General features: G+C 40.8%; 1 protein-coding gene across 5 annotated transcripts in view; it reads left to right on the top strand.

The window, feature by feature from the left end:
* The window catches only part of ERBB4 (erb-b2 receptor tyrosine kinase 4), a 1,155,234-nt gene that overhangs the window by 807,321 nt on the left and 323,241 nt on the right, over positions 1-24,672 (top strand). For all 5 annotated transcript variants that reach the window (XM_067470344.1, XM_060781240.2, XM_067470353.1 and 2 more), the window contains exons 7-11: positions 147-288; positions 4,427-4,540; positions 14,981-15,107; positions 19,934-20,007; positions 22,849-22,939. In XM_067470344.1, coding sequence (XP_067326445.1) covers positions 147-288; positions 4,427-4,540; positions 14,981-15,107; positions 19,934-20,007; positions 22,849-22,939 — 548 coding nt within the window. The remainder of the gene's footprint in view (positions 1-146; positions 289-4,426; positions 4,541-14,980; positions 15,108-19,933; positions 20,008-22,848; positions 22,940-24,672) is intronic.

Raw genomic sequence — 24,672 nt, 5'->3', positions numbered from 1 at the left:
AACTATTCCAAATGTTATTGGGATCTGTCTATTTTATTCCTGTTGTCATCAATTAGCCAAGGCTCATGTTTCTGTTGTCAACAATTAGCCAAGGCTCGTTTTCTCTAATCCAAGTACTGATATGCATTTTAATCCTTGTTTTGTAGGCATGTATGAATTTTAATGACAGTGGGGCTTGCGTCACACAGTGCCCTCAGACTTCAGTCTACAATCCTGCCACTTTCCAGATGGAAAACAACCGGGATGGCAAATACACCTATGGAGCGTTTTGTGTCAAAAAGTGCCCACGTAAGTTGTAGCCAGGCTGCTTTTCTCTCTGGGAAGCACAACCCTTTCAGAGCTGCATGATCGAATTCTTAAGAAATCATTGCAAAACATGTCATTTCTACAACTGAATTAATTATGTGATTGGGGTAATAGCCTCACCTGCTTGCTTCTATAGCTGAGCCTTGATGATATTCTTAGAATGGTATTGTGGAATCTTGACATTTTAATAATGCACTTTAACCTTCAGAGATCTAAATATTATGGTTTGTGTCGTCAAAGTCTCAGGTTCATTCCTATATCAGCCTTCTCTGCATATCAGATGTCAAATATGAAGTATATTCTAACATTTCTTTTTCTTAAACAGCCCCATTTTGTTTCCCTCTCAAACCTGAGTGGAAATTACCTTTTATGTTTGACCTTTCCTTGAAATGTAAGTGTGCGGTCTGATAATGTTGCTCTGAACAGGCTAGTTGCTATCAAGATTTGTAAAATATTATTCATGACTCCAACATTACAATGTTTCCTATAGACAGCAGAATTCAGTCAGTATAAAACACCAAATGCTCCATCATAAACGTATATCATAGTTCTTAAACAATTTACGTGGATTAATCTCACTAAATTCAGCAGGAATAGTGCAGAATAAGTGATCTGAGGGGAAATATTCTCTTGTTACTTTCAAGAGTGTATATCAGGCATGAACAAAAGGGTTTTTTTTGTCTTAGGACCACATGGAGGGTAGCTGGGCACACACTGGGTGGGATGGACCCAGGAGGGGGAGGTCCTGGGAGAGGGTGGGGACCACGAGGGGGCAGGGCAGGGCCTAGGTCATACTTAGGTTGTCCTGCTGGCATAAGGATGGGGCTGCTCACCCCATCCTTATCTTGGAAGGAAAATGAGACATTAGGTGAATGACCCAATCTTCCTCCCCAATACTCCTTACTTGAGCTTTGGGCTGTCCTCTCAGCATTATGCCGGGAGGAGGGCAAGAACACAGTGGCTGAGGGCAGTTCAGAAGGTTCTCAACCACTGTGTGCCTTGTTGAGCTGTCCTCCCAGCATAAGGACACGGCTGTTCACACCATTCTTATGCCAAGAGGAGGGCAAGACGTGCGGTGGCTGAGAGTAGTCAAGAAGGCTCTCAGCCACTACCTGCCTTCCTCTCCCATCCTTTCTGCATAAGGATGCAGTGGGCCACCACATCCTTATGCCAAAAGGTCAGTAAAAATGAGGAGGGCCCGAGGTAAGTACCCAGGAGGTTGCATCTGCTGTCCAACTTTTTTAAAAAAACAATTTTTTTTGACAAAACAGACATAGGTTGAATAAACTATGCTAGACATGGGAACTGTGGGCCCACAAGCTTCTTGTAATCTACCTCAGTCCCCCCAGTCCCATTGCCCCCAAAGTCCATCTTCTAAAAGAGACAATTGTGCCCCAGAAGTCTTCATGGGATACATTTCCTCTCATGTATTTGAGTCCAAACAGCATTAAAAAAACCCTGAAAGGACATTTAAATGACTTCTAGCTTTCCAAAAGGTGGTACTAGATACATCTTGTGGAGATTCAAATGGTAGTGCTGGTAGCAAACGGGACTGATGCTCTCCTCATCTCTAAGAAGTTCAACCCACCCTTGGCCAAGACTGTGACATAAACACAACAGTTTGATTGCTGAAACTGAAAGGTGGGCATCTCATAACTCTCCAGATATTGTTGGATAGTCCCTCACCTTTCACTATGCTGTGTAAGGTGAGATGGGATTACTCATTCCAAAACTTTTGAAGGTTCATGTTTTCCACTTCAGATGAAATGGGATTGCTCAACTGAAATTGAAACATCCCAGCATCAAAAATGTTTGGCATCAGGAGTCTACAGGCAGCACATTTCACTGAGGCAAGATGCTAATAAACAATAAGCAAACTTGTTTTTATGCCAACACTCAGCTGTTACATCTCTGTCACAGGCTGAGTGACTTTGTCCAATGTCCTGAAACAATTTCAAAAACCATCAGCAGTGAGGTGTCAATATCCAGCTGAATCTGTCAGAGGTGTGAAAAAAAACCTAATTACTTTAATTAAAATCGAATCTCAATGTTAAGAAAGCCAAACAAATAAAGACCTTGTGGCCACTTTCTTCACACTTCTACTGCTTCTCCAAATATTGTGTCAACATGATAGCAAAGAGTACATTCAGATCAGCTCTGGGCTATCTACTGTCAGTTTTTGATCATCTAGTCGGAAAATGTGAGATGTGAAATTGGAAAAGGCCATGAAACAGAATTTTCAGATTAACACTCATGCTTGCCCAGTATTTCTGTCATGTCTAGTTAAAAGGATATTGGATTGTATAGGGAAAAAGACCCCTTACTTAAAACCACTATTAAGAAGACAGTACTAGACTAGCTTGACCAGTCATCTGACATACGACCTTATCACAAAGGCCTATGGATTTGCATTGTGGTGAATATGTAGGGTCCTGGTGAGGGGAGTGGAGAATCCATCACTACATACCCTGCATCGCCTGACTTACGCCTACCCATCCCATGAGGGAAATGCTGCCACCTGGCTTCCCCCCATTGCTCCAAAGGCAACTTAGGAAGCTTCCCATATTGCCACAGTGGTGGCATAGTCCGCTTGCTCTCCCCTTTCACCACAGAGCTTGGCTGGAAGTCACTTTATGTTGAGTAATGGGCTCCATGATGAAATAAGCGGCATATGACAGGCAAATCAACCCATCTGATGAGGTTGTTAGACTGCAAAAGGCTTTCATATGTTCAAATACGAGGGGTATTTTTTAAGTAACATCTGTTTTGTTGTAGACACTAGTAGTTCACGCGCATACCGCAAGTGATCGCACACTCAAATCTTTGGTTTTTGTGGTCCTCTGTTAGGAGTTCCGGGACCTAACGGGAGCACAGTTTCCTAAATTTTAGGTGTTCAGAAACAATGTTGTAAAGCACTGATCTCAACACATCAGGAAATTCGTTTGAGAGACCTGTTATTGTGAAGCACCTGTTCTCACGAATCCTCGCTTCAATTGAAGCAACCAAATCGTCTGTAATCAAAGAAGGGCGACCAGAGTGGTCCTCATCATGGACATTGTCACGGCCATCTTTGAATTGTCATACCCACTTACACACTTTGCTTTCACTCATAACAGTATCACCGTACACTTCACAAATCTGTCGATGAATTTCTGCAGCAGGCAGGTTCCTTGCTGACAAAAACTGTCTCACTGAGCAAACCTCACATGCGGAGGGTGAGTTGATAGCCTTAAACATTTTTAAAGCACAGAACAGAACCGTACAGGTTAGCTACAGAGCAGAAACTGAGCACAGTTGTTCCCGAGGCATGCCGGTACACGACACACACGCTCGTTGCAGTATGTGTGCGAACTACTAGTGCCTACAACAAAACGGACCTTACTTTAAAAATGCTCCTCATAGAACCTGGAACCTAGTTTGTTTTACCCAGAGTAGCCCAGTGAGCTAGAAATGAATCAGGTTGAACTTTGACTACGATTGCTGCTGGTTGGAATGATCTGTTACTAAGTAGGCCAGGTGTCCCTAACTGACTTTACATTTAAATATTAGGTATTTGCTGACTAGCTATTAAAATAAACCTCTGTTTTGCTATGTGCAGAAATGTGTACTTCCTTTTGACCATTGTTTTGGAAAAATTAATTGCCATTATCTCTAGTACTGAAAATTCAGCTCCTGGATTTGTATGTCTGCATGTGCCAGAGACCAAGATAATTCAAAGCATCTTTTCTTTTATCCAGTGGTTGGTACCAGCTTGGCTGTGACTGTGTGTATCCTTTGATGCTAAAATAACATTTCAAACATGTTCCAGAATACAAACCTCATTAAGATGGAGTTACAGCGTCAGCATCTCAAGGGAAATGAAACTTTTAAAGGATGTTGAAATTAGCAACAACATAAAGCCACGGGTATACAGGAGAATGTGAGCTTAGATAAAACTTCAAAGATAAAATGCAACATCTGAGGCAAATATATAAAAAAGGAACATCAGATGCAGTGGCAGAGATGTAGGTCCCACATCCAACTTGCCCCACCACCTCTGTTTCAAAAGGGATGCTCAAAACAACCCATTGTGTGCAGCCTATAGACTGAATCCTTCATGGTTTTTTCTTTCTATCTCTAGATAACTTTGTGGTTGATATCAGTTCTTGTGTGCGTGCCTGTCCCAGCCCAAAAATGGAAGTGGAAGAAAATGGCATCAAGACATGCAAACCATGCACTGACATTTGCCCTAAAGGTAGGCTGTCCTTTAGCAATGTTTTAATTATCATGAAGGTAAAAGTATAATGCCACTCCTGCTAACAAAATTAAAATGTTCATGTGTGTCAGTATGTGTTGTATTCTAGGATTAGAAATAATATTTGTAAATTTTAACAAGTCCAGAAATTTGTATCAGGGAAAAAGCAAATCAGCCACCGTCCACCCACACACATTAGAACAAGAAATAGAAAGAAAACAATTAATAAAATAATAAAAAATCAATTTTGTGAAGAAAAAAAGCCCCCGCTAATGTTGTATGCAAGGCCATCATGCATATTTGCAGGCAAGGGAGAAATTAAATGAATTAGAAAACAGAATTCAACTGGTGAACTCTATGTACCATGTCATCCTCTGTACAAAGAATCGGTGGATTTGGCAATTTCTTTTTCCTCCTGGCCAAGGACAAGACAAAAAAAGAAAACCACACTTAATGTCCAGGTTACAAAGTGAGCTGTCCCTGGCTCGGGATTGTGGCGCAGCTGGCTGAGTGTCAGCTGCATTAAGATCACTCTGACCAAAAGGTCATGAGTTCGAAGCCAGCCCGGGTTGGAGTGGGTTTCCAACCAATTGTGTAGCCTGTTGTCGACCTTTGCAACCCAAAAGACAGTTGCATCTGTCAAGTAGGAAAATTAGGTACCACCTTAAAGTGTGAGAGGCTAAATTGACTAATTTATGAGGCCATAAAAAAAAATACTCCAGCAAAAGCACTCCAGGAAGAAAAAAAGCATGCGGGGAATGCGGAAGTCCTTAATCAGTGTCGCAGATGGATGATGAAAAGCGACAGCTCTGCTGGCGGCTAGAAAAAGTTAAATAGCCTCTGTGTATGTCTGTATATGTATGTCAAAATTGGCATTGAATGTTTGCCATATATGTGTACATTGTAATCCACCCTGAGTCCCCTGCGGGGTGAGAAGAGCGGAATATAAATGTTGCAAATAAATAAATAAATAATAAATAAAAAGTTAAGGCAGGGTACCATAATCCACCTGGGGATTATTCAATTGTACATTTGTGGATTGTCATCTCCCGACAAATACCAGTGGTTTGTTGCTCCATACATTCAGTCAAAATCTTGTCCTTTATAGATTGTGTTACTAACTTCTTTCAGGTGTAGACGACAACCTAAATCATCCCTCTCGAGACCAGAAGTGGTGAGAAGCCAACTTAAAAAAATGCTGGCTTGTTTGCCTTTACAACCAAATTAGTGTGGAAGCCACACATGTTGATTAAAGCAGAATTGCAGCTTCTGCATTTTTATAAGTGGGAGGAGAGACATCCAGGTGTCATAGAATCATAGAATCATAGAATCAAAGAGTTGGAAGAGACCTCATGGGCCATCCAGTCCAACCCCCTGCCAAGAAGCAGGAATATTGCATTCAAATCACCCCTGACAAATGGCCATCCAGCCTCTGCTTAAAAGCTTCCAAAGAAGGAGCCTCCACCACACCCCGGGGCAGAGAGTTCCACTGCTGAACGGCTCTCACAGTCAGGAAGTTCATCCTAATGTTCAGATGGAATCTCCTCTCTTGTAGTTTGAAGCCATTGTTCCGCGTCCTAGTCTCCAAGGAAGCAGAAAACAAGCTTGCTCCCTCCTCCCTGTGGCTTCCTCTCACATATTTATACATGGCTATCATATCTCCTCTCAGCCTTCTCTTCTTCAGGCTAAACATGCCCAGTTCCCTAAGCCGCTCCTCATAGGGCTTGTTCTCCAGACCCCTGATTATTTTAGTCACCCTCCTCTGGATTGTAGGAGGTGGTTTTAAATTAAATTAAATTTAAATTTGGTGATCTGGGAAAATTGGCATTTCAGGTCCTCCCACAAACAGCACCATTGTTTTGTTTACAAGCAGGAAACAAAAGTGGGCAACGATGATTAACATCACTCTATCATCTATCTATCTATCTATCTATCTATCTACTTACCTACCTACCTGCCTACCTACCTCCCTACCTAATAAGGTAAACGTTTCCGCTTGACATGAAGTCTAGTACAACTCTGGGGGGGGGGGGTGGCCCTCATCTCCATTTCTAAGCCAAAGAATCGGCATAGTCCGTAGATGCCTCCAAAGTCATGTGGCAGGCATGTTACCTTCCTGCTGAAGTGGTACCTATTGATCTACTCACATTTGCATGTTTTCAAATAGCTAGGTTGGCCGAAGCTGGGGTTAACAATGGAAGCTGATCTTGTCCCATGAATTTGAACTGCTGACCTGCAGCTTAGTGGTTTAACCTGCTGCACCACAGTGGCCCTGTTCAACCTACCTATCTATGCTTTAAATGACCCCCAAAATGTGCCATGTTCTCCTGCTGAAGGCTGTTGTAGGCTTAGGAAAGGTCATATTCTAATTAGTATGCAAATGTGGCAGGCCATTTTTGTCAATATCTCTCTTGAATTGTGGTGCCCAGAATTGGACACAATATTCCAGATGTGGTCTAACCAAAGCAGAATAGAGGGGTAGCATGACTTCCCTAGATCTAGACACTATGCTCCTATTGATGCAGGCCAAAATCCCATTGGCTTTTTTTGCCGCCACATCACATTGTTGGCTCATGTTTAACTTGTTGTCCACGAGGACTCCAAGATCTTTTTCACACGTACTGCTCTCGAGCCAGGCGTCACCCATTCTGTATCTTTGCATTTCATTTTTTCTGCCAAAGTGGAGTATCTTGCATTTGTCACTGTTGAACTTCATTTTGTTAGTTTGGCCCATCTCTCTAATCTGTCCAGATTGTTTTGAATTCTGCTCCTGTCCTCTGGAGTATTGGCTATCCCTCCCAATTTGGTGTCATCTGCAAACTTGATGATCATGCCTTCTAGCCCTTCATCTAAGTCATTAATAAAGATGTTGAACAGGACCGGGCCAAGGACCGAACCCTGCGGCACTCCACTTGTCACTTCTTTCCAAGATGAAGAGGAAGCATTAGTGAGCACTCTCTGTGTTCGTCCACTTAACCAATTACAGATCCACCTCACCGTAGTTTTGCCTAGCCCACATTGGACTAGTTTCCTTGCCAGAAGGTCATGGGGGACCTTGTCGAAGGCCTTACTGAAATCCAGGTACGCTACATCCACGGCATTCCCCGCATCTACCCAGCTTGTAGCTCTATCGAAGAAAGAGATCAGATTAGTCTGGCATGACTTGTTTTTGATAAATCCATGTTGACTATTAGCGATGACTGTCCCAGAAAAAAATCAAGAAAAAAAGGGAAAGCTATATGCAAACTGCAAGCCAGACTAAATTCAAGTCTACATGGTCAAAATAAAGTGGATTCATTGCTCAGCTGCAGAGAGTCCAATCAATTCATGGTTGGATTTACAGCAGAAGTGCTGCATCTAGCTGTTAGATGCAGCATGTAATTTATTCTGTAGCTTCCAGGGAGGTTCAGAGCAATCCTAGAGTTTTGGAGGCATGGACAACTGGATGAGGATGGATTCAACCCAATGTACTGTCAACAGTCCAATATACCCACCACTGCTTTGCTGTTAGCAAGACGTTTTCTGCCAGAGGCTTGTTGGCAACACTGCTTCTGTTGATGTCACATTAGGGCACCCAGACATGTGACTAGTAGTGCAATGCTAGCCACAAGCCTGTGGCTAGGAACTGTTTGCTGGTAGTGGCGGCGGCAGCTATGGTGGTGGCAGCAGCCTCAGCACTCCTTGACATGGTTGCCCATATGGATGGCTAAAAAGGGGGTGCTCCTAGGCCACATCAGAGTAGTTCTGGAGGGCTTCATCCCACATTACTCAAGATGATCATCTCCTATGCAAACGACTAATAACAAAGGGGAAAAGAAAAAGTGTAACTAGTTTTTATGTTTTGTTTTTATCATCATCTTTTGCATCTTTCTGGAATCTGTTATATTATATGCCTTTCTCTGTGTAAATATACTTCATATCTGAGACACTAATATCACTCAGTACCATATTCTGAAGAAGTGGGTTGATATCCATGAAAACTCACATGGAAATAAGAAGCACTTAGTCTTAAAGGTGCTGTTATGTTTCTTCCCCCATGCCTTTGCCCTTCCTTTCTCTTTATTCTGCAAGAGACAAACATGACATTAAAAACTATTATAATGATGTCTGTGCTGTGCATTTATGTACACAGACACATCAATATACAGACACATATACTCTAGTCACAGTCTTGGCACCACTTAGCGAAAAACAGCTGTATAAGCAGTTTTGAGAGGAGGGGACAGGTAGGAGATGGCTGACCTCTTCCTTTCCCAAAGTTGTTTGTTAATTCTCCCTCTTCCATTCCTTGGAACATATTTTGAGATTTGACAGCAGATCTCTTTCTCCACACGGGTCTGGTGCCATCATGTTTTATTTAGCTTGCAAATACAACTTCCCAACAACAATTCGGTGCCAGCAGTCCCATGTCAATGTGGTTAATTATTTTGGAAAGAGTTAAAAAAACTGAATGTGACTTGAACTTCCCATCTGATCTTGCCAAACTCAAGCTGGCAGGAGGGCATAGAGAGGGCATGTGCATGTGTTGGACTGTGCCCCCTTTACACATAAATCTGAAGTGGTATTTTGTTTCCTTCCATTCACTGTCTGAACATATGGCCTATCTTCCCAGGACAGATATATTTGCGGACAGTGGTAAGGAAGAGGAGTTTCTGGAATGGTTACTCAGTTTCAGAGGGCATTGAATATGTTTAGTGAAATTGTATATAAGAGTATCCTAAGAAATTCTTCAGCAAGAGAAAGCTGTTCTTTCAGTCTGCTTGGTTTTTATATCATTGCTAGGTTTGGTTGATTAAAAAATGGTTCAAAACTCACACCTAGCTCCAACAGACAAGAGTCCTTTGTCCCACCCTGGTCATTCCACAGATATATAAACCCTTTTTCCTAGTTCCAACAGACCTCACTACCTCTGAGGGTGCTTGCCATAGATGCAGGCAAAACATCAGGAGATAATGCCTCTAGAACATGGCCATATAGCCCGGAAAAAACCTTCAACAACCCGGTTCAAAACTTGTTCCAGATGCTGGTGGTTCGATTCTAAAGTCAATTCTGATTTTCACAAAAAAATGTTTTCAAAACTTCTGAGACTTCTGAATCCTTTCATTAATGGTTTGAAAGTGTTATTTCCTGTTTCATTGGGTGGCCTTTAACTTTGAAAGTAGTTGTTTTACTCCAGAAGCGGGGGAAACCAAGCAGAGGAAATTCCTTCCTTCTCTGGTTTAAAACTGGCTTGAGCTGAGGCCAGGAAATTCCTTCCTTTTCTGGTTTAAAACTGGCTTCTATGGCTTTAAAACTGGCTTCTCTGGCTTGAGCCGAGGCCAGGAAATTCTTTCCTTCTCTGGTTTAAAACTGGCTTCTCTGGCTTGATCCGAGGCCAGGGACCAGAAGTGGGGAAAAGCTGAATCATTTCCGACTCACTTCCTGAGTCGTAACAGAAATGGTGGAAAAAGCTTTGGAAGGGCAAAGGGACTTCCAGTTTTTTTTATAAAGTTTTGTTATCGCTTCAAAAAGGTAATTTTAACGAAATTATTACAAGCAACAAGTTATCCAAGCAACTCTATCCATGCCTTATCTCTACTGCTGATGATATTACTGAAACAATGTTTATGACATATGTATTCCATACATACAAGATGTCACTGACTTAAATCCTAACAGTTTATGGATGTATTGTACAGCCTTGGTCAGTCTTTAGTTACTTTCTTCATAAACTGGTATATGAAAATAAAAGTGGTAACAAAATTTCAATTCATTTTTTAGGGAAAGGATGCAGCATATATCTCAATGCATATAATAATAATAAATCCACTGCCTGTTAAGCTGTGTTAGTTCTCATGAAAAGACTTTTTCAGTCTCAGCCAAGATGGATTTCTTTTGGTGGTGAGATAATACACCACAGAAGAAAAACCATATTGCATTGAGAAGGTTAAAGAAATATAAAAGATTCTAATAGGAACTTTAAATTAATAAAAAGAGCTTCTAGTATCAGCCTGCATTCAAATTTTACATAATGCTTACTGGTACGGATCATTTCTAATATGTAGTGAGAAGATCTTTAAAACATTTTTATAGCTCTAGGCTAAGTCTCTCCAAGAGGCAACCAACCTATCTCTTACCTGTGCTATAGATTGTATATATGACAGTTTCCTGTGGAAAGTCATGTTGATATTGTTATTTTTATTTGTATCTTGCTTTTTTTTCAGTGTTACAATTAATAAAACAAGTCATTTGAAATTTCATAGAAATGAATAAATAAAGCTGTGAAAAATCATTCACAACATTAGGCAGTATCCCTTGGACCATTATTACAACCCTTCTGTTTAAAAAGCCTATCTGAATAGAGAAGCTAATTTGCTGCTGGAAGGACCATGGGGAGGAGGCCATTCTTTTCACACTGAGAAGGGAGTTCCAGAGTGAAGGGACAGCCACCAAGAAGGCCTTCTCGTGCATCCCCACCAACCATGCTTGTAATGGTGGTGGGACTGGGAGAGGGGCCTCTCCTGAAGATCTCTGGACTCTGGCAGGTTCAAATAGAGAGAGTGTGCTAAACACCAGGGATAGTCAATTGCCAAAGATGATCAAGCCAGATGATCTCTTCGTTCGTCTGGAGAGGTCCTGCGCATGATCCCACCTGCATCGCAAGCACGATTGGTGGGAACAAGGGACAGGGCCTTCTCAGTGGTGGCCCCACAACTCTGGAACTCCCTCTCCAAGGACATTAGGCATGCCCCAACATTGGCAGTCTTCAGAAGGAGCTTGAAAACATGGATGTTCCAGTGTGCCTTCCCAGATTAAGGAATCCCAAGCAATATGTCCCAAGTGCACTTTACGAAAGAGTTAGAAGTGTCTGCACACCCACTTACCCCCCAAAATTCTTTCACCTGGTCATGCCCAGCATTTTTTAAAAAAAATAATCTTTACATTTGGCCCTGCCGGGTTTTTAAATTGCATCATGATATTTTGTTATTGTTTTTGCTTTGCTATGAGTTATTTATTGTTGTATTGTATTGTTGTGGTTATGTTTTTTGTTCTGATGTATTTTGGGCTCGGCCTCTTGTAAGCCGCACCGAGTCCTGCAGGAGATGGTAGCGGGGTATAAATAAAGTTTGTAGAGTTTATCAACAGGTATAAGTTTAAGACATCCTGTGATTATTCTGCATATTTCATTCAATTATTATTAAACTGCTTTGCATGGGCAGACCTATGCCAAACAGGGCAGGCATACTTGGCAGTTGAGTAAGACAAGGCTAGGGCTGATGTTCTTACTAATTTTGGGTCTGCACCCCATGTGCTGCCATCCTCAGGATGTTATTGCATGCAGCTACTTTGTGCTTGGTGTTCAAGCAGTGTTTCCTATATGCTAGTGTTCGATCTAAGGTGACACTGAGATATTTAGTATGGAAACAATGTTCAAGCACCTGACCTTCCCAGGTGACTTTCAATTTCCTTTTGGCTTCATGGTTGCGTAAGTTGAAAGCACACACTTATGTATTGGCAGGGTTAGGCTTCAGGTGGTTATCTTTGAAGTAGCTTTTTCAAGGCATTTGGAAGTTGGATTTCAACTGTTTCAAAGTCTTTTGCTTGCGTTGTTAGGCCAAGGTCATCAGCATATATAAAGCTCTTTGTGAGTGGTAGTTTATATATCTCTGTGGTGAAGATATACGAGGGGTATTTTTTAAGTAAGGTTCGTTTGAACATAAGTACACAACGAAAGTTTATTTCCAAAAAGTAAATTTATTTTCAGAAAGTACATACTTCACTCTATTTTTCAACATAGTTGTCAAGTTTGTTCACTTATCATACCTCTGAACCATTTTTAAAATACCCTCTTCATAAAAACTTGCCGCCTGCTCCGATAACCAAGAGTTCACTGCCGTTTTCACATCGTCGAAGGGCGATCGGAGCAGTCCTCATCATGGATGTTGTCACGGCCATCTTTGAATTGTCGTACCCACTTACGCACTTTGCTTTCACTCATAACAGTATCACCGTACACTTCACAAATCTGTCGATGAATTTATGCAGCAGGCAGGTTCCTTGCTGACAAAAACCGTATCACTGAGCAAACCTCATATGCGACAGGTGAGTTGATAGTCTTAAACATTTTTAAAGCACAGAACAGAACCGTACAGGTTAGCTACAGAGCGGAAACTGAGCACAGTTGTTCCCGAGGCATGCCAATACACGATGCACGCGTTCGTTGCGGTATGCGCGCGAACTACTAGTGTCTACAACAAAACGGACCTTACTTGAAAAATATTTCTTTGAAAACCAGGAATATGTTCAACTGAAGATATAAGTGGTACAGGTAGTACGGTATGTGTTAATTATAGAATTTGGTCATAGTATTCTGGTGGTGATTATCTATTTCAAATCCATATAACCTGTGGCCCTTCAGGTGTTTGGGATTCCAACTTCCAGAATGCCTGATCATTGGACAAGCTTCTGGGAGTTGGAGTCTCAAACCCATGGAGGGCCAGAGGTTGTACAAGTCTCGACAAGTCTTTTGCAATCTCACCTGCCGGCACTGTAAAAATGGGTGAGCTCTGCTTGTCATTACACAGAATCCAATACTATCCCCAATGTATATAGTGAAAATAGGGATGGGCAGGAAGTTTCTGAGACCGCAATTCTTAATGGTTCATTATTGTTCTATGAAAAAGATGCTACAGCTGGAAGTTCTCCCTTTGTTAACTTATGAGTCTGCCCGCCTGTTTTTACCTGCACATGGTTGTTATCACTGCAGAATCTAAAGAATATTAGATCAAACTCCTAGGGCTAGTGCCATAAGTACTATTTCTTCAAACACACAATTACGTGTGTAGGACATAGGCATTCATTCAGTTTCTTATAACTGCATCCTAGGCTTCTTTATATAAGTGTTTCCTAGCATACTCTAGCTAGCTTTCATGTGCTTAAGGGAGGTCAGGGGTTAAACAAGTAGGACTCAAAGGGATGTTTCTAAGATTATCATTTTGTTTGAAATAAAAGATCAAAAAGTAAAGAAGTTCCTGTCCCAGTCGAGTGAAATATATGGCTTTAGAGGCCTGTTTCCCACAGCTCTCCTTCCTTTTTTCTTTCTCTTTATTTCAACAACAGTCATCCCTGCTTCACATCTCTAAGCCGCATCTGCACTGCCATATACTTCAGTTTCAAACTGCATTATATGGTCAGTGCAGACTCATATAGTGCAGACTGTATTTGATTCAACACTAAACATATTATATACCGGTTATTTTAAATTGTATTCTATGTGAAGATTGGGCCTTTGGCTAAGTATCAAGGAGTTTCTTTCCAGTTTCTACATGGTTTTCTACCCCCCCCCCCTTTTCATTATCACAAATAAAAGCATGATTTGTGTTGTGTATATTTTTCTTTCTTGCAGTCACATGACTGCTTGAACTGTACTTGCAGCAACTGACAATATTATTTAACTCAAGGAAAAGGATAGTCACTGGAATGATGTGTTGACCCTACATTTTGACATTTTTTTAAAAAATGGAAAAAATACTCAAAATGTGTATTTTAGTGGAGAAAAGATCAGTTAGGGGGTACTAGAGGAGCTGTGTGTTCAGAAATGCTTTTGGGCACTCAAGCGGTCAACAAGTTACTTTTGTCCACCTGTGTTCTAACTGAGAATCAATCCTGAACAAGGGACCATTAATTCTCAGTAATTCCAGGAAAAATTACATTAATTATCTTGTTTCCCTCTCTGTATACGACCGCATCTCTGTATACGAACCCACACGATCACCCGGGGAGGCCCTGCTCTCGATCCCACCAGCATTGCAGGCGCGATTGGTGGGGACGAGAGGGCCTTTTCGGTGGTAGCCCCTCAACTCTGGAACTCACTCCCTAAAGACATCAGACAGGCCCCAACTCTGACATTCTTCAGGAGGAGCTTGAAGACGTGGCTGTTACAGTGGGCCTTCCCGGAATAATGATCCCATCGCACTTTATCCTCCAAAGCACTTTATCCTCCAAAGCACTTTGTCCTCCAAAGCACTTTACATATTTTTAGGTCTGCTCATATGCCCTTCCACAAACACCAGTATCACCTTTCGTCCATATCCCAGCATTATTTCCAATTTTAACTCTACATTTGGTCTTCCCAGTGTTTTTAATTGTGTGTTGTCTTATTGATAATGTTGTGTATTTTATTGTCTATGTTTTTTTATTGCTTGTATTGTTGTTATTATTGCTTGTATTGTTGTGTTTGGGCTCGGCCCCATGTAAGCCGCACTGAGTCCCTTGGGGAGATGGTAGCGGGATACAAATAAAGTGTTGTTGTTGTTGTTGTTGTTGTTGTTATTATTATTATTATTATTATTATTATTATTATTAATTACCCATCAGGCAAGGCTGTCAGACCCTTCTCAAACTCAGTGGCATAAAATTATGAATTCATATTTATTTCATGGTTTTCTTTTGTTTTTACAGCATGTGATGGCATAGGAACAGGAAGTCTGATGTATGCTCAAACTGTAGACTCCAGTAACATTGACAAATTTGTCAACTGCACCAAGATCAATGGGAACCTGATCTTCCTTGTCACTGGGATTCATGGGTGAGTGCAAAGAATTGTGACCTGAAGCATCTAAGTAACAGACTCAACAGCAATTCTGCTGTCATTCTATAGTGAACTGAAAATTGCTTTCACTCAGAACTATTTATTTATTTATTTATTTACTGCATTTGTTGACCGCCGTTCTCAGCCCTAGGGCGACTCACGGCGGTGAGTGTATGTTTGGCACAACAAGGAACCATCTAGTATTATTAAAATGTGAAAAGGGCAACAAGACAAAGGCCTTGAGTTTGCAAATTTTGGGAATTGTATCCAGGTTCTTTATCTCTTTTGCTGTTTCTGTCCTGGGATTTGCAAAGTTTGATCAAGACTGCCAAAGCTGTCTGGGCTTATTTTGAATGAATCAGTCCTGTGATGGGAGTGAGGGGTGACATAGTTTATTGACAAGTGTCAGAGAATCAGTCAGAAACACGGAGAAGCTGCTTTCATAGCTTCTTGCTTGTGTTCAGTTTTCACATTCCCTACTCTGAAAACAACAGGAGGGCAGTCCAAGCTCTTCCATTTTCATTTCTCTTCCCCATCAATGAGGGATGTCCATGGCACGTGACCTACCCAAATGTTTTTCCACAAGTTGAGGTTCCAAATTACATGGTTCCAATTTTCTGAAGTAGCACTCCTTTGCAATATGTCTGTCTGTTCTGTCGCACGCTGGGCTTGAAATAAATTGCTTTTAATACAGGACGTGTAACTTTAGCCCAGCGGGAAGCCAGGGGCCCCGAAGAGAAATTCATAAAGATTTTCCCCATAAACAGTCTTTAGAGGGTTTGTGAAATATAACAAGTCTTTTATTGGTGAACAATCAACAGAAACTTCTTTTGTCTTCAAAAGGTTAAACAAATGCTTCCAGGCATTTGTGCAACTGGTGGCTTCTAACTGTTACTTTTACTTTAAAGAAAAATCCTTTTCCAAACTTCTCCCAGGCTGACTGTGAACCTAAACCTAACTAATGTGGGTGCCACTACCGGGTTGAACTGTGTCTCAAAGCACCGAGTGGACCTACCAGTAGGCCTGTAGTCACTTCAGCTGGAGTTCTTAGAGTTCAAAGCTGCTTTTCCCTCCAAAGTTCCTCAGAGCTTTAGGACTGTTTTCCTGGGAATCTTTGGGAATCCTTTTGCTCTTAAGACTGTTCTCCCCCGGAGGTCTTAAGGGTTAAAGCCTTTGTACAGGAGAAGTCTGTATACATCCTGTACATTGACTTTCTTTGCTGAGACTGACTGAAAATGGCTCCCTTCCCTTCTCAATTGCCCTGAACAGGGGGCGGAACCAAACTTAATGATGATGGACAAGGGGCCTGCCCTATAACTGCAAACTTTAACAGGAAGCCACCCTTCTGCAGAATCCCAAGCCTTGGGCTGCAAGCAAACACTTAATACAAAACAAATAAAGTGGGAGCTTCTGGTACAGCTGTACCAGCACACTATCTTTTCTTTTCTTTTCTTGCTTCTAAAATTTGGACACAGAATATGCTTCATTTTTCATTGTTCAACTTCCCCTTCTTTTTTCACATTTCTTGAATGAAGATCAATGTACTGGTGCACATCTATGCATTGATTAATTAATGACACACAGCGGTATCCTGATATACTCTTTTTTTCTGCTGATTTTAACTGATTTGCATGTGTACTGGTGCACATCAATAATCCTTTAGGAAGAAGAAGAAAAATATGCAAGCTTCTGTTGAAGCCAATTGTACAGGTGCCAAATATGGAATTAATTTCAGGAGTTCTCTGAATTACATTGGAAGGCAGGCAAGTAGAGCACAGGCTGGAGTCAGCCCTTCAAATTATAGCAAGAAGTCCTGATGGGTGTGCCAAAGCTATTCATCTAACCCTTGGACAATGCCCAAAATACAATCCTTCCTAATATACAATATAATATAATAGACAAGAAAGAATTGATGAGCGGAGTACCGCAAGCAGGGTTCCGTCCTGGGCCCGGTCCTGTTCAACATCTTTATTAATGACTTAGATGAAGGGCTAGAAGGCAGGATCATCAAGTTTGCAGACAACACCAAATTGGGAGGGATAGCCAATACTCCAGAGGACAAGAGCAGAATTCAAAACAATCTTGACAGATTAGAGAGATGGGCCAAAACTAAAAAAACGAAGTTCAACAGGGACAAAGGCAAGATACTCCACTTTGGCAGGAAAAACGAAATGCAAAGATACAAAATGGGGGACAATGCCTCACTCTAGAGCAGTACGTGTGAAAAAGATCTTGGAGTCCTCATGGACAACAAGTTAGACATGAGCCAACAATGTGATGTGGCAGCAAAAAAAGCCAATGGGGTTTTGGCCTGCATCAATAGGAGCATAGTGTTGAGATCTAGGGAAGTCATGCTACCCCTCTATTCCGCTTTGGTTAGACCACACCTGGAATATTGTGTCCAATTCTGGGCACCACAATTCAAGAGAGATATTGACAAGCTGGAATGTGTCCAGAGGAGGGCGACTAAAATGATCAAGGGTCTGGAGAACAAGCCCTATGAGGAACAGCTTAAGGAGCTGGGCATGTTTAGCCTGAAGAAGAGAAGGCTGAGAGGAGATATGATAGCCATGTATAGATATGTGAGAGGAAGCCACAGGGAGGAGGGAGCAAGCTTGTTTTCTGCTTCCCTGGAGACTAGGAAGCGAAACAATGGCTTCAAACTATAAGAAAGGAGATTCCATCTGAACATGAGGAAGAACTTCCTGACTGTGAGAGCCGTTCAGCAGTGGAACTCTCTGCCCCAAGTGTGGTGGAGGCTCCTTCGGCTCCTTCTTTGGAAGCTTTTAAACAGAGGCTGGATGGCCATCTGTCAGGGGTGCTTTGAATGCAATATTCCTGCTTCTTGGCAGGGGGTTGGACTGGATGGCCCATGAGGTCTCTTCCAACCCTTTGATTCTATGATTCTATGATACTGTGAGGCAGTACACCATGGAAATGTTAACATTGCCTGAAAGTAATATTTTGTTAAAACCTAAAGTTAATTGCAGTTGTTTGGCTTTTTCCAAAAAAATGAAGTATTTCAAAGTATATTGACAGTTTTGAAGTTGCAAAAACGTTCACTTGCCACAAAATATAATGAATCTGAAACTATCCCAAATTTGTCAATGGTAGGATGAAATTTAGCATGCTTGAAAAAATCCTTACATTCAAGCTGAATTGCATTATTTCATGTTTATAGTAAAAACAGCCCACACTCCAACACTGTGGGCTCATTCTTCTCCATGTTGCATATCAAGATTGTTTTGGGAATACATTTTACCATTTAACCCATCCCACAGCACCATCTGAAGAGAGGGGGGCACAGGGGTCAGTTCCATCTTCTCCTGTGCTATTCTAATAATATAATACAGGGTTAGTCAAAATGAATAGGCCAATAAGAAAATTAATTGTATGTATGTTTGGCCTATTCATTTTGACTAACCCTGTATAATGTAATATAATATATTGTATATACAGGGTGAGGCAGCATAACTTCCTTTTTTCAAGACTTAATAAAACCCATTTTATGAATCAGAATTTTTAAAATTTCTTTTATAATAATGTAGGCGCATATCTAAAGTTTTGTTTTATGTAGTTTTGAAGATCAAATTAGTTAGGTGATATCCCCCATTCTCCATACACTGATTTCTGGCATTTTTCATGACTCTTGCCAGCATAGCAGGCATTGTGTTGGCAATTTCTTCCTGGATGTTGGTCTTCAAATCTTGTAGGGTCCTTGGACGGTTCACATAAACACGGGATTTCAAAAAAAACCCTAGAAAAAAAATCAAAAGGGGCCAAATCTGGAGAGCAGGCCGGCCACTCCAAATCCGCTCGAAAAGTAGGCCTCAATGGCAAAATCACGCTCCTCACTGTTCCAACGCATGATGGCGACTGAACTGTGTCAGGACAAAACTTTATACTCCTGCCTCTCGAGCGAGACCACTAGCGCTCTGCTACATCTTCAACCGACTGAATGGCGTACACTTTAAAAAAGGAAGTTATGCTGCCTCACCCTGTACATATAATATTTATAATATTATAATGTAATACAATGTAATTCTAATAATAATATGATATTATAATTATATATTTTATATCACATATTGCATATTATGGTTGTGCAATTGAAAAAAAAGTTTCAAAACTCATTATAAAATAAAGAGGAACTGGCATTTTGTTTCTGAAGTGTTGTTAGTGAAAATTTCATTACTATAATGAGAGTAACAAAACGTTGTTACTTTTTGGTATAGTAATAGTACAGATGAGGAAACTTCAGGGGCTCATTTCTCCCTCATTTTTACAGCTATCAGGCTGAAACTTGCTACAATGGTAGAACACATTTACCACTGTTAGCCCATCATGTTTCAGAATGTTTTACATATCCATGTAGTTTTGGGAAATTTTCAACGTTTTTATAAACAATGTTTTTTTTAAAGAAACTACAAAAGCTATCTCTTTGAACTTTCTATACAGTGACACAACATGACAGGGGATCGTTCCCCCCAACTTTCAGAAACATCAACTAATTTTAGAAATTTTAAAAAAGTTTTGACATTTTTTTTAAAAAAAAGCCACAACAGCTATCTCGTTGAATGTGTCTCATATTAACCAATAGAACTTCCATTTAGGGATTTCTTCCCAGCCCAGCACAGAGATTTACTCACTAGAAGTATCATTCAGTTCTCCTCTTTGCAGATTCAATAATTTATTGGAACTCTGGCTGACTGATGCTACAGAGGGACAAATCTTTCCCCTATGCACATTCAAGAATTGATATAACTCCTTCAGTATATAACTACTTTCAAATGTTTTATTGCTTTCTTTTTGCTTTCTTCTAGGGACCCATATCATACAATTGAAGCTATTGACCCACAGAATTTAAACATCTTCCAGACAGTGAGAGAGATAACAGGTATCTCTTAACTTTTGTATTTTCCATTCATTGTTGAATGCATAAGAGAATTTCTGTAACATTGAAGAGCAAAAAGTGCCAGGTTGAAATATTATCTCAGTCCTGAATTTACCAATTCAACCCTAGGCAGCCTCACCTTCTTAAAATTAGAGATTATATAAATAAAAATGTAATGTTCGTTTGTGGGATTAACAGAACTCAAAGACCAGTGGGCCAATTGACACCAAATTTGGAAACAAGATACCTAACAACCCAATCTATGCCCTTCACTCAAAAAAAAATGGGAGTTGTAGTTGCTGGAATTTATAGTTCACCTACAATCAAAGAGCATTCTGAACTCCACCAATGGTGGAATTGAACCAAATTTGGCACACAGTTCTCCCAGAAAATACTGGAAGGGTCTGGTGGGCAGTGTCATTTGGTTTTGGAGTTGTAGTTCACCTACATCCAGAGATCACTGTGAACTCAAACAATGATGGATCTGGACCAAACTCTACACAAATACCCAATATGTCCAAATGTGAACACTGGTGGAGTTAGGGGAAAATAGAATCTTGACATTTGGGAGTTGTAGTTGCTGGGATTTATAGTTGACCTACAATCACAGAGCATTCTGAACCCCACCAACGATAGAATTGGGCCAAACCTCCCACACAGAACCCCCATGTAGGCCACAGCAACGCATGGCAGGGGACAGCTAGTGCTTTATAAAAAAAATTCAGTGATTTTTTAGATGAAATTACATTTTACATCATATATAAACACAAAATATTGATAGTTGCTGTTGTAACTCTTTTGGTTGCAAATATCCCTTTAGATTTCTATGATTTCGGTTTCTTTGAGACCTTACTTCAGATGTATAGATTTATTCAGGTATAAAGAGTATTTTTCACAGTTATTTTGACAGACATGTGAAAGATTATTTCATATCATACCATGACAGTACCTTGATAGCAGTTTATCTGTCATTGCTGGATGATGGAATTTGTGGTTGATTGACATACTTATTTATTTATTATTTATTTATTTACTGCGCTTATATACCGCAATTCTCAGCCCCACGGGCAACTCATTGCGGTGTACAACATGAAGAAAACAAGTGCGATCTACAAAGCATAGTGCAAAACAGTGTACAATTCATCATAATCATAAAAAATCTTATCAGACAACAACATTACTACAAATTTACTACTACATTCCAAATCGTCTCATCGTCAGCCACAATCCGATCTCATTTCCGGTGTTCCATTCCTATGGTCAATTGCCAGTCATTGCACTTATTGATCAAATGCCTTCTTAAACAGCCAGGTCTTTAACTTCCTGCGGAATATTAGCAGGGAGGGGGCTAGCCTGATGTCCACGGGAAGGGTGTTCCACAGCCGAGGAGCCACCACCGAGAAGGCCCTATCTCTCGTCCCCACCAGCCGCGCCTGTGAGGCAGGCGGAATCGAGAGCAGGGCCTCCCCGGAAGATCTCAAAGTCCTCATGGGCTCATAGGCCGAGAGGCGATCAGTTAGGTATTTTGGGCCGGAACCGTTTAGGGCTTTATAGGCCAATGCCAGCACCTTGAATTGAGCCCGGTAGCAGATCGGCAGCCAGTGGAGCTGGTACAGCAGGGGGGTAGTATGCTTCCTACGTCCAGCTCCTGTTAGTATCATGGCTGCCGCACGTTGGACCAGTTGGAGCTTCCGGGCCGTCTTCAAAGGCAACCCCACGTAGAGATATTATCTATATTTATCTATTTACAGTATTTATATTCCACCCTTCTCAACATGCAGGGGACTCAGGGCGGATTACAATGTACATATACATGGCAAACATTCAATGCCATAGACACACAACATATAGAGACAGACACTTAGAGGTTATTTAACATTCCAGCTTCTGGCCACCAGGGGAGCTGTTGCTTCACTGTCAGTTTGTGACACTGATGAAGTAATTCCTCATACTTTGCATACTTGCTGGAGATTTTTATGGCCTCGTAAATCAGTTAAATTAGCCTCCCCACATAAGTGGTACCTAAATTTCCTACTTGACAAATACAACTGTCTTTTGGGCTGCAAAGGTTGACAACAAGCTACACAATTTTGGTCTAAAGCTCACTCCGACCCGGGCTGGCTTCGAACTCATGACCTTTCAGTCAGTAGTGATCTTAATGCAGTTGACTCCCAGCCAGCTGCACCACAGTCCCGGTGCAGCTGGCTGGGTAGTACTTCCCGGTACTTCTGAGCCTCAGGATTGTATGGAATGCAGTCATAAAGCAGTTAAAAGGGAATATTAGGCTGTATCTACAGTGTAGAATTAATGCAATTTGACACCACATTAACTGCCATGGCTCTGTGCTATGGAATCATGGAAGTGGTAGTTTGGTGAGAAACCAATACTCTTTGGCAAAGAAGGCTGCAAAATTAAGGAATTAATGTGCTATGTATAGTGTAACTGGAGGCAGATGTCCAAACAGAAGTTCAGGAAGCTGCTTTTTCCAAATCTTATTAGGGTGGCTTGGAAAAGTAACTTTTGGAGGACATACCTTAGCATGCCCAGCTATCATACTAGCTGGGGATTTCTGGAAATTATAGTCCAAAACCCTAACCTTCCTAAGCTATCAAGTGAATGTTTAACCAAATAGCACAGATCATATTCTTCAGCTGGGTGATCTTCAATGCAAGCCTTATATTAACTTTTAAACTGCATGAGATTTTTTATTGCTTCACTCTACCCATTTTCTACATGTTCCTCTGTGGAAGAAATAATCATTTTTGCTAAAAAAAATCCCCCAGCTGGACTGCTACAACATGTCTCCTGTCATTCTCTAACATCTTTGTTTCAATTCTTTTTTAGGGTTCCTGAATATACAATCATGGCCTGAAAATATGACAGATTTCAGTGTGTTTTCTAATCTGGTTACTATAGGTGGAAGAGCCTTATACAGGTGAGAAAATGTGTTAGTTTTCCCTTACTTTTAAAAACATAAGATTAAGAAAATCATCATTTTTCTAAAAGTGTATTGAATTCATGGGTTTAAAAATTGGGTCACAGATGTGTTCATTTTACATTACTTTGTAAATTCCCTTTTTGTCATGCAACTGCACAAATAGAAATGCATATTTGCAAACATTGCAGTTTCCTGATGTGTTATCCTTTGTCGTCTATTCCATTGGTAGTGCTATCAGTGCTTTTGATGGTTAGCAAGTTTTACTGTCCTCGTAATTGCTTGGTTATTGATGTTTTTTTGTTGACATGTTTAGATCAAATTGCTGAAGGTTTTAATTTTCTAATAGCACACAAATAATGAAAGTGCTAAAATTGAGAGAGTATTCGATCACTTCTAATACTTCCTCAAGACCTTAATTTCACTGAAATAGTTGTTGTTAATGGTGTTTTATTCCTTTATCCTACCTTTCTCCCAACAATGGGACTAAATGAGACTAATAATATATTTAAAACAATACAATTTAAAACAACTCAAAAATCTGAATAACTGTATGAATACACACCCCTGTCTAAAATGCTTGGTTCAGATTTCTTTCAGATTTTGAAACACTTGCATGTACCCAGTAAGATATCTTGGAGAGGCAATCCAAGTCTAAGCATGAAATTAATTTATGTTTCAAGCACAGCTTGTATTCATAGCCTGAATGTACTACATAATATTTTAATGATTTTGTGCATGAGACAAAGTCCATGTGCATTCAGAAAGCAAATATGTTATTATCTCAGCCACCCATATGGACAGTTTTGGATTTTGTAATTCCGGGTAAGGGATGCTCAATCTTTATAAGATTAAAAACAATTAAACAATGTGTAAAATGATATAACACTGCAAATATTAAAACCCATTAAAGGAGTTTAATTAAACTCCAGGATTGTGGCGCAGATGGCTGAGTGTCAGCTGCATTAAGATCACTCTGACCAAAAGGTCATGAGTTTGAAGGCAGCCCAGGTTGGAGTGGGTTTCCAACCAATTGTGTGTAGCCTGTTGTCGACCTTTGCAACCCGAAAGACAGTTGCATCTGTCAAGTAGGAAAATTAGGTACCACCTTAAAGTGGGGAGGCTAAATTAACTGATTTATGAGGCCATAAAGAAGACTCCAGCAAAGCATTCCAGCGAGGAAGCATGTGGGGAATGCGGAAGTGCTTCATCAGCATCGCAGATGGAGGATGAAAGTGACAGCTCCCCTGGCGGCTAGAAAAAGTTAAATAGCCTCTGTGTATGTCTGTATATGTTTGTATGTCAAAAATTGGCATTGAATGTTTGCCATATATGTGTACACTGTAATCTGCCCTGACTCCCCTGTGGGGTGAGAAGGGTGGAATATAAAAGCTGTAAATAAATGATAAAATAAATAAAAATACCCTTATAAACAAATATGTACAGCATTAGAAACCCTACCCTAGTAAGCCTAACAGGACAAGGATAGAAGGTCTCTAGAAGGAGGGAGGGCGTCCCAAAGTCTGGTAGCTTTGAGACCTTCTAAGTTGGGAAAGTCCTGGGCCCTTTCATGCTACACTGTTGTATTGCTGTACTTCTATGCAAGATGGTTGCATCCTCTGGAATTTGGCTTGTAGCTTGCCCAGCAGCACCAAAGGAGTATTTCCTGGCAGGGATTCTAAAGATCTGAACAATACAATATGAATGGGTTCCTGAATTGGTAAGCTTAGGGA

This window comes from Anolis sagrei, chromosome 1 (assembly GCF_037176765.1).
Source record: "Anolis sagrei isolate rAnoSag1 chromosome 1, rAnoSag1.mat, whole genome shotgun sequence".
NCBI lineage: Eukaryota > Metazoa > Chordata > Lepidosauria > Squamata > Dactyloidae > Anolis > Anolis sagrei.
Note: the sequence above shows the minus strand (reverse complement) of the source record. Positions and strands in the feature narration are given on the sequence as shown.